Source organism: Elaeis guineensis, chromosome 8 (assembly GCF_000442705.2).
Source record: "Elaeis guineensis isolate ETL-2024a chromosome 8, EG11, whole genome shotgun sequence".
Taxonomy (NCBI): domain Eukaryota; kingdom Viridiplantae; phylum Streptophyta; class Magnoliopsida; order Arecales; family Arecaceae; genus Elaeis; species Elaeis guineensis.
In genome coordinates this window covers 1,386,334-1,399,184 of record NC_026000.2, presented here as the reverse complement: position 1 = coordinate 1,399,184, position 12,851 = coordinate 1,386,334, and the positions used below count along the sequence as shown (strand labels likewise).

The following is a 12,851-nucleotide window of genomic DNA, read 5'->3' as shown; positions in this document are numbered from 1 at the left end:
TAATTATCTAGTTAATAAACATGCCTAAAGTAATGCCTAGTGAATGACGGAGTGATATCCAGAGGATTGTTCTAATAAATAATTAATTTAGCATATATACTTTACATTAATCCTTGAAAAATGAGCTAATGGCTTTAAAATCAATAACAAACCATCCAATCTAAACCATTAAACATAATTTATATTATAAAAGATATCTAAAATTAAAATTTATATATTTCAGCCGTCTTTAATTTGTGTATTTAGTTAGTATAAAAATGAATATATCAATCACACTAGTATTGTAAAACACATGATATAGCACATAAATTTAAAATTTACTTTATAGATCATGATCCATACATTGTGAAACATAAATCGGTTAAAATTTACTAGAATTTGATTTTTATATTATTGTAAATATAGTACCATGTGACTTATATAACACATGGTATATAATATAATACATCATAATATATGATATATATGTGAGTCCCAAAACAATCCTAAGGTTAGTTTGGTGTGAGATTAGATGGTTTAGAATCGAACAGCAATAATTTGAACGAAGATATACCGTCTCCATATCAAACCCTATACTAATACTATTCTATCACAATATTCGTATGCCATATAAGATATGATAACAAAATGTATTGTGTCAATGCAGTAAGAGACTATATACTCATTCAATACCGCAATGATACCATATGGTTGATATGTTATTACATTACAATATCGATTAGTACAACGAATCTTGATTTAAACCATCAAATATTATTTATCATCTTCAAACTGTTTAATACTAAAATTTTTGTGATTTGGGGACCTATAACCTATATCACCAATGGATTGCTGTGTTATCTAAATAGTACATTTTCAACTGCTAGATGTATAAATAGAAACAAAGGAGTCATCACCAAACACAGTCATCCGACATAGCGCACAAGTAAGATTAGTTTCCATCCAGTGGTCTGATTTAGAGCACGTGCAATATCAAGAGAAAATATTCGTTGCAACAGTGATACCACGTCACCGTAATAATAAACTAATCATCAGTCGGAAATAAATGAAATACACAGGATAGTATAAATATAATTCATAAAAATTAATAAAATATATGATAATTGATGAAATATAAAGGCTGTTATTAGTTTATTATAATTTTAACATTATATCACCGTCGCAACCAATATTTTTTTCCAATATCAGCCAACTCATCTGTGACCTGGTTGCCCAAGCAGAATGTGTGAGAGGCCAAGGGATTTAGCAACAATTCAAGGGAACCATGCTCACAGTGGTGTTCAGACCTGTACCTCGAGCTCATTCTTCTCCATGATTTCTACCACCGCTAATCTCGGTTGTAGAATATTCTGATACTGGGCATTATTTAGCAAAGGTAGCCATTAACGCAATATGAACAAAAACGAGGATTTATAGTCATGAATTTTGGGAAGGCCTTAACAGCAAAACTACAATACAAAATCATCAGCAGCACCCTTTCGTTGCAGTATTAACAATATAGAATTATAGCCAGGCAAAGATATCCTGCAATCACGAATGATCTATGGACACCGGACAGGCTCTCGAGAATGACCTACGGGACACTGGGCAGGCTCTTCAAGTACCAGCTTTAACAGCCAAGGAAATTTGAAACGTGGTAGCTCCGAAAATCATGCCACCGAACATCCGCTGCATTTGGCTCACCCTTGCGGTGCAAATGCACCATGGTTCAGATATACGCTCGTCAAGCTTACTGCACTTCGAACAGGAATTTTGCTTCCATGGGTATTTTTACGTGGAAGGGTCCTCCAGACTAACTGGCAATAATATCTCTGGATAGCGAATATAAACAGCCCACAACATCGTTCACCATAATCCTCCCAAATATGATGATCTCATAGAGAAACAGCCAGAACTTAGATTTTGTCATCCATATATAATTCAATATTGCAGAAAGCCTGAATCTATGGATAGCAAAGAGCACGAGTTCAAGGAAAAGAAGAAACACAGCCAAAAAAGGATCTCAGCCCTGAGAAGATGACCCAGATGCACCTGGAGGATACTGTTGCATTGCAGGTGGTGCAGGTGGAGGTGGGGGTGGAGCCATCATTGACTGGTAAGGAGGATACTGTTGTTGATAAGGTGGCCGTGGTGGGGCCATGTACCCATATGGTGGATAATATTGTGGGTACTGGCTCTGAAGATGTGGCGGCAAGACAGGGTATGCTTGCCCTGAGCTATTCGGAGCTCGCAGCAGTCCCTGCTGCTGTGGCTGCTTCTCTGATCCCCCTTGCTATCACTTGCTTCCTGAGACGGGACCAGAGCACCCATTCTCTGGGGATCCATTGAGGGGTAAAAGGTTCGCTCCACCGGGGGTGGTGCTGGAATGTTGAAGTAGTGCAGTGGTGGCTGCTGCTGGTCCTGTGTGCCTGGTGGTTGAGGCTGCTGGTTACTTTGCTGCTGGGATATAACAGCCCTTGGAAGCATCCCTCCATGTGCCATGAGCCCCTGCCTTGCAGCCTCATCATCCGGCACCTCTCCCTCTGGTTTGGATGCCTGTGGCTTTCCCCACATCAGCTTCAGACGCAATCCTTTAATGACCAGCTTGTTAGCGAGCTCCTCTGCAGCCTTTTCAGCTCCTTCTCTTGTTGTGTATGTCACGAAGGCACATGCTCGTTGGAGCACCATCCTGATTGACTCAATCTCACCATGAGCATAGAAGTGATCCCTCAGATCCTGCTCGGTGATTCGAGCATCAAGGCCCCCGACATATAGGGTCTTTATACTCTCATCTTCTGGGGCGGTAAGAGATGGCATCTCACCTGCCTTGCTTAAGAGCTTCAGAGCAACTGGGTCATTCACTCTACAAAAAAGAGATGCCATCATTATTAGAGAACAGTACTTCAACGAAAAAATAACAATAAAGAAAAATTTTACAAAGTATTCACCGGCAAATAATTAACCATGATCGAATGAAGAGATGCACAACACTTGCAGACTGAATTACCGAAATCCAGATTCGGATGCTAATATTAGGTCTTTGTTGAGTCGGTGCCACCTCTATAATATCTTGAAGCCCACTAGAATTCGATACATAAAATAAATTTACTTTAACCCAAACTCTAATAGTGCCAATGAGGCAATACCAGATCATTAAAGCTTCATCAATACTTCTAGTTTACTGTGTCCCTCACAATCCAGATTTTCAGCACAAACAGAATGAGTACGAAATTACCAGCATTTCTAAGGACCCAGTATTCCTAAATCAGTTCTTTTATTGGGCACAGTTGGTACTCTTGAAAATGGATTACAGAAAATTAAGAACTGAGGGGCTTGCATGATTTTGTTAATGACCAATATGCTGGCCAAATGTCACATCTTGTATCATCATAAATTCATAGTGAAAACGAATATCAGGGTACAAGGACCCAAAAAGCATGGCTAGCAGGAGACACTTGCAGACTCAAGCTCATAGCAATGATTATTGTGATGTATCATTGGCATTCACATAATGCTAATTAGAAACAGGGCGTGAATGGAACGCATAAGCAAGTACAATATATGACCTGAATCAAAGATGAGGAACTTAAACGACAGAACATATTATTAGAGGGAAGGTCAGAGGGTTGGGGGTGAAGGTATGCAAAAACCCTCTAATGCAAGAAACTGATCAGAAAGAATGCTCAAGTTTCATATAACATTTTAAATAGTATCACTGTTCCTAGGATGTGACTTAGCACCGCACAGAACATATTATTAGAGGGAAGGTCAGAGGGTTGGGGGTGAAGGTATGCAAAAACCTCTAATGCAAGAAACTGATCAGAAAAAATGCTCAAGTTTCATATAACATTTTAAATAGTATCCACTGTTCCTAGGATGTGAGTTAGCACCGCAGCTCCATTGATCAACAGACAAACTTTTCAGTGGACATTAAAACATGGCAAATAACCTTAATGGTTTGTGTCAGAACTCAGAAGCTTATTGCAGATTCCAAGGCACCCATTGAGAGCATTCGAATAAGATCCAGCTATTAGCAGAAGCCAGGTTTATGTGCACCATATTGATTCCCTGACATTTTTCTCTCTATTGCATACTGATTAAACCTACATCACTAACAAAAAGGTATGCTCAGCTGTCATACATACCCATAGTACCGATCTTTTATGTTCTGCTGAGATAATTCACCAGTTACAGGCATCTCATGCCGATATGGACATTCAGCACCACGTGTGCATTCACCACGTGCATAAAAGCTACAGACATGTGCCCGATTTCTTTTGTAATAAGGTGTCGTCCTTTGAAGCTTTAAAATGGTGTCATTTGGACGCACCTTTCCATACGAAGACTCATAATCTATGCCAGCTCTAGCCTGCGATAGGTATAATTAACACAGATAATATGTCAACAGATGTCCATTTGCAGCAAATAAAGGAAAAGGAGAGATGACACTCTGACTGGTTGTTTAAAAAGAAGCCCATATGCATACTACATGAGAGAAGATTATATATATAACAGATGTCAGTGGTACCAATTACAGTTAATTTTTATTTTATTACATAAGGAAGCATCATGGACCTATCACCATAGTATCACACTACTCAGAGCATATGAAAACGTGAGCATTACTTGGACAAGGTGCATGATGCTTGAATCAGAAAGCGTAGAATAAATGAGAACTTAATTTTAAAACTTCACAATTTTGGAAGATGAGAGGTCCTCAGACAGAGGATCGTAAGAAATTTAAGATAAGGTCCAACAAAGGATACTATGCCAATTGATTCATAGCAAGTTTGAGGCATAAGAAAACAACAGATATTTTCATCAAAATAACATGCAATACCCAATCCTTATCTCCATCTCGCACTAGTCTGAAGCAAGGATTTGAATGTTGGTGGCACAAGGTATGCTGGCAGGTGGCAGAAATGGCACATGCCTGGCCATGCCAAAACAGATAAAGGAATTGAAAAGTGCTTTTTTAATAAAAAATAAGAAAAAGCTAGGTTGGTGACATGTCCATCCATGACAGGGTGCTAGTACTGGCCCAGCAATGGCCAACATTTGAAATCATAATGTTAAGTGGAGCCAAGATATAATTAACAAGTCAAATTTTTCCCATTTTGGTGTTGGTTCAATTTTTCATTGGAAACTCAGGCACCTAATGGACCTCAGAAAATTGTCAAACAAGTCAAGAAGGCCAGGATTTCTTTAACTTTCAATCAAGCAGCTTTGGATCATTCTTGCTTATAAGCCCTCTTTGTTAAAAGCTTTAAAACTTGGAACATAGAATTGTCACATCACCTGCAGTAGTCAAAAAATCCAATATCAAATCCTGTTGCTCTTTTCTCCTACTCCCTTCTATTCTTTCCTTTTGCTCTATTTGGAGGATAAGTAAACATTTACATTTGATTTTCACATTTTATGGTACCCTGAAGGCTTAGAGTGTTCAAGTAATGCTCATAGATAAGTACTGCTTTATACTTCTGAAATTTCCCTAAAGTCGGTTGCTAGAGATGTGCTCTCGGGTGTACTTTCTTTAGCTAATATTTTCACTTCAGAGACTTTAACTTGATTTAAAAAATCCCTCACCATCCCATGCCACAAAATTTCTCTAGTTATCTCAGCATAAGGCATGATAGGCAAAAGATTGTTCTTTAATCAGCATATGACATACCTCTGAAGATAATGATTGATTTTTAGGTTTCTTTAGCAAAATTCAGAGTTTTATTGACTTTTGTCACCAAACTGGGTATCATCAAAATCATATATCCAGGTTTTCATCTCGACCAATACTGAGCACCCCCTGATACAATATATATTAAAATCTCAGCCCTAATATCTCGGCCAACGTAAACCAATAATATCTGAGATATCGGCCAGTATTTTTAATCATTTTTTATTTTTCAAATCAGTTTTCTTAACTAGTAAATGACGAAATTATTGCTCAATATACTCGATAACCTCAGTTTTACTACATCAGAGCCAATAATATCAATAGCTTGGTCCAAGAATATCAGCCAAGATATTGGAATATCTTGGTTCCCTCCAAATTTTCATGTTTACCATGTTGGGCTGAGATAAACTAAAATCTATGTTCATTTCAGCTTTGGTCACTCAATGAGATAGCTGATATCTCAGGATTTAAAAACCTTGTTGTAGATGTAAATTTGTGGTTTTTGTGATGCTTTGATTCACTGCTGTGGGAGGTATGGTCAAGCTTACTTCGAGTAAAATTTGCCAAAATATCTTTTCCTGACTATGTGGTATACTAAAAGTTTCATCTTCTTAATTTTAGGCCCTTTAAGGAGAGGAAAATTTTAGACTCCACTGACTATGCTTAGCATGTCACAATCTATGAAACTGCACAGTCATAGGGTAATTGTCTGTAAAGAGCATAGAGCAAGTGAATGAGAGTAGTGATGTTTGATTGATTGAACATCACTTTCATCATGCAACTATCTAATTTGGGGTCACTGGGAACTGTTTGGCATGGAGACAATTAAACTATAGAATACAAACAATCTCATGAATAAATTGAAAAAAAAGGTCCAAGTTCTCTCATAGAGAATACAACTCTTGAATCAAAAAAAGGATCCCCTAAATCTAGAAGGGAAGATATTGGAAGAAAAATTCTAAAATTCAGTAAAACACTTGACCCTTTTATAAAGTGCCTTTTTAAGGACCGGAGTCTTCATTTTTGTTGATTTAATCCTACCTACATATCTCAATCAAAAAAAGAAAAAGAAAAAGAAAAGAAAAGTCAAACTAATTAAAGTTTCATTTACATATCCCAAGATAACAAGAGCGCAAATAGGACAACACCAACCATGCTTAATACCTAGCAAATTCTTTTGCGATGCACTGATCCAACACAGAGAGAGAGAGAGAGAGAGAGACACACACACACACACAGAGAGAAACTATGCTAGGCAAAACAAAAAGAAAAGGTGTAACCACAAAATAAGATAAACACTCTCCTAGGGTAGTCAGGAGGATAGACGATAAATTCCAATCAGGACCAACCAATCTTGCTTAGACATGTGATAGGGGTATTCTATCCAACTGTCTAGAAGAATCCAACACTCAAAATTTCTAACAATCAGACAGAGGGATACATCTATAATTTATATATGTATGTGCAAATATGTGTTGATGCATGTATATCATGAATAATGAACTAGAGCAATGCTTCTAAAGTTCATAAAATTTGATAAAACTGTAGCTAATTGTTAGAATTAAAAATTTTCATTGTAAAAATAAACACATAATGATGACAGCACTATAATTTGTGGTGTGAATTGTCAAAGAGTGTCATGAAGGTCCCAAGAGTCCAGCACATCAAAAAACCCAAAATTCAGTGTGTCAAAGTAACACCGAATGTATGCTTTGGTTAATCTTGATAGTGATCTACACCTTATCTGAAAAGATGATGAACAATTAAAGAATAAACAAAAGAAAACGTCTTAGCAGTGAAATGATGCATAAGGATGAGATACTAGTTAATAATAAAGGTATAAAGCAAGTTAGCAAAAGACTAATTAAAGGCTTTTCACCAACACACCCTGCGGTCATGCTCTTCTGCAAAGTACTCCCTATTCACATCGCTCTTCGGGATAGCGTCATTGGAATTGATAGCCAAGGCAGTGTCCCGAACCTGAACAGGCAACCCATACTCAAGATCCAAGAGGCAGACCTGGCACACATTTTTCAGTTTACAGCATGTCTGGCAGACCTCTGTCTTTTTGTATCTTGCATCACGACCTGGCCTCCATCTGAAAACTGTAAATGGCCGTGTACAGATCTTACACTCCTTGTCATAATCTGCCCTTGTCTGTTAAATCCAAGCAAAGAGACCAGAAAAGCCATTACCCAGTTCCGCAATGAATAACTCAGTATATGAAACAAATGATCATGGCATAAGAGATGTCCCATCACCAATCATGCAAGGACAATCATCCACAAGATTCAGGTTCACACAATAAAAAGATTTTCACCCTCTGTAGCCCGAACAAGAATACCACATTCATAGACCAAAGGATGCAAATTTCTAAGCCGCACAAGCAGAAAGCTACAATTAGGATTATCTCCATCAAACCTAAACCAGTTCTCAGCACTTAAATAAGCCATCAACAAAGATCAAGTCCAGGTCCAGAATTATAAACCTATGAAAATAAATTTTTGAGCGGTAGAACTTTAACTGGAATAAAAAGGACAAAATCCTGAGTTTATTCTGACGAGAATTCTACACCCAATTAGCCAATACGTTTCTTTGTTATTCTAACTAATGGAGTTCAATTCTGAGAGTTAAAATAAATCTAAACGCAGGAGGAAATAAAAGTTTTAGCAAATAAAGAAGTTTAATGACTGTTTCTCTTAATTTGTATGACTGATTTATTTCTACTAATACCTCTCCTTTCCTACTCCCCCCAAAAAAAAATTGCAACAATAACCTAAACCCCTAATCACCATTCCAACTGGAATAAGTTTCCAAGAAAATTTGAACTTCTTTAGATTCAGGTTAACCAACTTCGTCCTATATTACTCTTATCTGAGAGAATTCTTCGCAGCTACAAGGAAACCAAACTTAAGCAGAAACTAGAAGATTAAAAAATATGTAGTTTCAATCCTCATGTATGGTTAGGGTTTCAGCTCGTGTCGATCATTGCATGCAAATACTATGAGAGAAAGAGCTTCTGACTCAATCACCAATCCTACGAAACAAACCTTGCAGAGATATCAGTGTTATTTAAGAAAAATGTAATTTTGCAGGGCCCAGAATTCACAGTCCAAGAAACAAAACACTCAGTTTTCAGTAAAATAATGAATGGAAAACATTTGTGAGCGTCAAAAAGAAACCCAAACTAAGCACAAACAACTAAAAGGCGTAAAAATTGAGCCAATAATTTTAGAGCTTCTCCTCTTTGTCTAGAAAGTTTTAGGGCTTCCGATGGTTCCTTCTTGTCTTTCTGAGAACATGGCACGAAAAAATACAACTCAGTCACAGATCTAATAGAACAAAACTTTACAGATCTGACCTTTATCTTTTTAAAAAAAAGAGGGCGAGAGAGAGTGAGATGAATAACACTAGGTTTATCCAGACTCAGATTGCCTAATCCTCCCATGCCTCATCTATGCGTCATTAGAACCCTTTCTATTTCCTGCCTACCAGAACCCCAATTCAGAGAAGGAATCATTAAATTTCCCAGAGCATAAGAAAAGTACGACTAGGTTTCCTTCTATTTTTGCATCCATAGCTCAGATTTCTAACAAAAACCTCGTTCGAATCCTCATCCGAAGGAAGAGAGTTCGAGAGAGAAGAGAAGATAAGAGACGAAGGGATCTTTAGGGATGGAAGAAGGTCTACCATCCGAACGTAAGGATTGTCGCCGAGGCAAGACTCGCAGATGATGGGAAAGTCGGAGCGCTCCCATCCGTCGGCCTGCGCGTCTCTCAGCAGCCGATGCGCCATTGTCGACGACGGAAGAAAACAGAGGAGAAAGAGAGAGGAAAAAAACAAAGAGATGTATATTTGTACTAATATACCATTGGAACTTCGACCCGGCTCCACGGCACCCATGTCAAAACGGGCTATGGAAAATACGCTTGTGGCCCATTTCATCTCATTTCTCGCCGCCCGCAGAAGTTGGGTGTCGGGCATAATACCAACGTGCTCAAAAATATAATTTTAAAATTATATTAATTAAAATAAATAATAAAATAATTTTAATCTAATTTTATTTATATCTTTTCAAACTTAAAATGTGTCAAATTAATTTTTTAAATTTTTAAAATATTTTAATATAATTTTAATATTCACTTATCAGCAAATGATGTTAATTTTCATTTTAATGGATGAAAATATTCTTGCTGGTACAAAGAGGATTATCGATAAAAAAAAATAGAGATGGAAGAAGCTGTCATGGAGGGAAGAGCAGAGTTGTGGAGGTCGACGTAGAGGAAAAAAGCGACATCAAATGCCTCATAGATGGATTTGAGGAGGAGGAAGAGAAGAGATTAGGAGAAAAAAGAAGAGAAAGGAGGGGTCATCAGCGAAGAAGAAACTAAGGTGAAGAAAGAAAGCTTATGGGTGAGCTTAAAAGAGGAGGAAGACGAGAAGGAGAAATGGATGAGGAGAAAAAAGATGAGGAAAAAAGAGGGATTGCCAATAAGAAAGGATAAAGTAGAGGGAGCGGTCATAGATGGGTTTGGAGAAAGAGGAATAGGAAAAGTGGATGAAAAGAAAGAAAAAGGGAAAAGAGGGGTTGTGGGCAGGCATGGAGGAGGAAGATGATGAAAGAAGTGGGTGAGGAGGAGGAGAGGTTGCCGATGAGGAAGAGACGGAGATGCAGAGAGCCATCATGGAGAGAGACATAGGCAGGCTTGGAGGAGGAGGAGGAAAAGTGGGAGTGGAGGGGAAAGAAGGGGTCACCGACGAGGTAAGTGGAGATAGAGAGCCACCATGAAGGGAGAGGGCCCATAGGCGGGCTTGGAGAAGGAGGAAGAGGAGAAATAAATAATGAGAAAAAGGAGGGAGAATGAGGAGTCACCGATGAGAAATGGATGGAGGTAGAGGGAGCCATGGTAGAGAAAGAAGGCTCATGGGTAGATTTGGAGGAGAAGGACAACGAGGAGAAGAAAGAGATGAGAATAAATAGGAGAATGAGGAGGGAGGAGAGACGTTAACACCGAAGATGGAAAAGGAGAGCAATCGAAGCAAAAGAAAGAGAAAGGAGATGGGGATAAGGATAGTTTAGTAATTTTATACAATAATGATATCATGTGATGGTCATATGATATCATACTGTTAGCGGAGATAAACAATAGAACCATATTAGAATATCTCGAAAACTTAAAGGATTAGTTTGATATTTTTTAAAGTCGAGAAGGTGTAAGCAAAATTAGACTAAAATTGAGGAGATGTTCTTGTAATTTGTCTTACTAATTAAGAACAAGAAGATTTTGAATAGGATTGTAACTTAAATGAGTTATCCCAAGTTTGACTCCTGAAACACGGTTGAACCTAACAAATTGTTCGAGCGAGATGAGACCAATCTATACCTAACCTCAATAACATTTGGGTTGGATGATGTAAAGCAAACCAAATTTTTCATTAGGAAAGAAAATATCAAGCTCTCAATTCCTTCATTTTGCTTATGTATTTGTTTATTGGGTTCTCTATGCTATAATTGTAGATATATCAGATATGCTTAAATACGAATACATATTGCTCTGCTATTAATAGAAAGATAAACTTTCTAATTTTTTCTATGATGTTTTTTTATTATTTTTCATAAGAAAGATGGAAAAAATCCTAATCATCCATTAGTAAAAGGAGTTAAGATAATTTTTTTTAGTAGGTTAAGAAATCGATTGCTCCTTTTTCATCTTTTTTCTAAAAGATTCTCTCCCTGCCACCCGCCTTCCTGCTGTCGCTTGTTGTTCGGCCTTGTTCAACTTGGCCGCACCCATCCTTCTCCTCCATCTTCAACACACCACTCGTCCTCCAAATTCTATGGCAAGGGTCTAGCAATTGGATTGAAAAGGGAGATGTTCAAAAAGAACTCCTAATCTTTGACATATTTATGGTCCTCCATCGTTCATCTCAACATGAAAATAATTACAAATTTTAGAAATTACTGCACAAACCACATGGCTAGCTATAGACAATTACTAATAGATTAATCTTGACCATCCATATTGGATCAATCAAAGATATTTGTTAGAAGATGATTTTGTTAAAAGATGATTTTACCCTTTGGAGCACCATAGAAAAACCTTGAACTTCATCTATCTGATTACAAGCATTTGGACATGCATACTAGGGTGAAAACCCCTTAGAGGATGTTAATTTGAGTGGGCACCAAATCAAACAATCTGAAAGAGTTTAGAGAACTTTGAGAGCTGTGAAGTGGGTGATCCAATGGTTGATCTATCCTAAACAAGGCAAATCCTTCGTTCACCCCAAACATGCAACCCCAACCGCATGTACTAAAGCTACGTCTTCCAATGAGTCCGTGTGATATGGAGCAGTTTTGGGTCCCAGGTAGGCATGGATTCCTAATAAAGTGATCAGGGGTAAGAATGTTCTTAGTGGCAGGGATACATATGGTTCAGTGATACGCTGCTGGGGCTGGGCAAGTGAGCCAATTTTTTAGAATCTGTTTGGTTGGAGATAATTTTATATAAAAAAATAAATTTTATATTAAATTATTATATTTGATATAAAAAATAAAAAAAAATGATAAATAAATTGATAGATTCATATTTATTTTTCAAAAAAAAAAGATAAAATAAATATTATAGAAGATTGATATTTAATAAATTTCTGAATGATAGTAATCCATGCTCGACAAAAATATTCTCAATAAAACCTGCATATATAATCAATAAATTTGTTTCGATGTTTTTTCAAATTTATTCAATAAAAAATTTTATAAAAAATTAAAATAGAGAAGACGTTATATAAAAAGCTATATGATTATAGTCATTATATAAATATTAATCGAAGATGACAATACTATTTTAATATTAAAAAATTATTTTATATCAAAAGATATATTTATAAATTTAGTTATATTTTTATATAGATTTACTTCTAATCAAACATAGTAATATTTTTCTAGTGTTATTTTTTTGAATAATTATTTTTTATAATAAAAATTATTTTTTCGTAATTATTTTTTTTAATAAATAATTTTTAGATATTATCATCAACCAAATGGACCAGAGAAATTTGGAATATCATAAACCACCGTAAGAAATTACAACCACCTTGACAATAGTCCCATGGTAGCCCCCTTTCCAGGTGGGATTGGCTGTTACAATGGTTTTAACAGCAGTTTTTATTTAAATTTATCTCAAACAAAATTATTTTC

At 36.7% G+C, this 12,851-nt stretch overlaps 1 protein-coding gene across 1 annotated transcript; it reads right to left on the bottom strand.

Moving 5' to 3' along the window:
- Positions 1-1,877: 1,877 nt before the first annotated feature.
- Positions 1,878-9,501, bottom strand: LOC105050845 (zinc finger CCCH domain-containing protein 40). Its single transcript, XM_019852413.2, is given in 5 exon segments — positions 1,878-2,268; positions 2,271-2,842; positions 4,125-4,348; positions 7,538-7,807; positions 9,341-9,501. Coding segments are annotated over 5 exon segments (1,437 nt in total). The 5' UTR covers positions 9,446-9,501; the 3' UTR covers positions 1,878-2,002.
- Between the last annotated feature and the right edge of the window lie 3,350 nt (positions 9,502-12,851).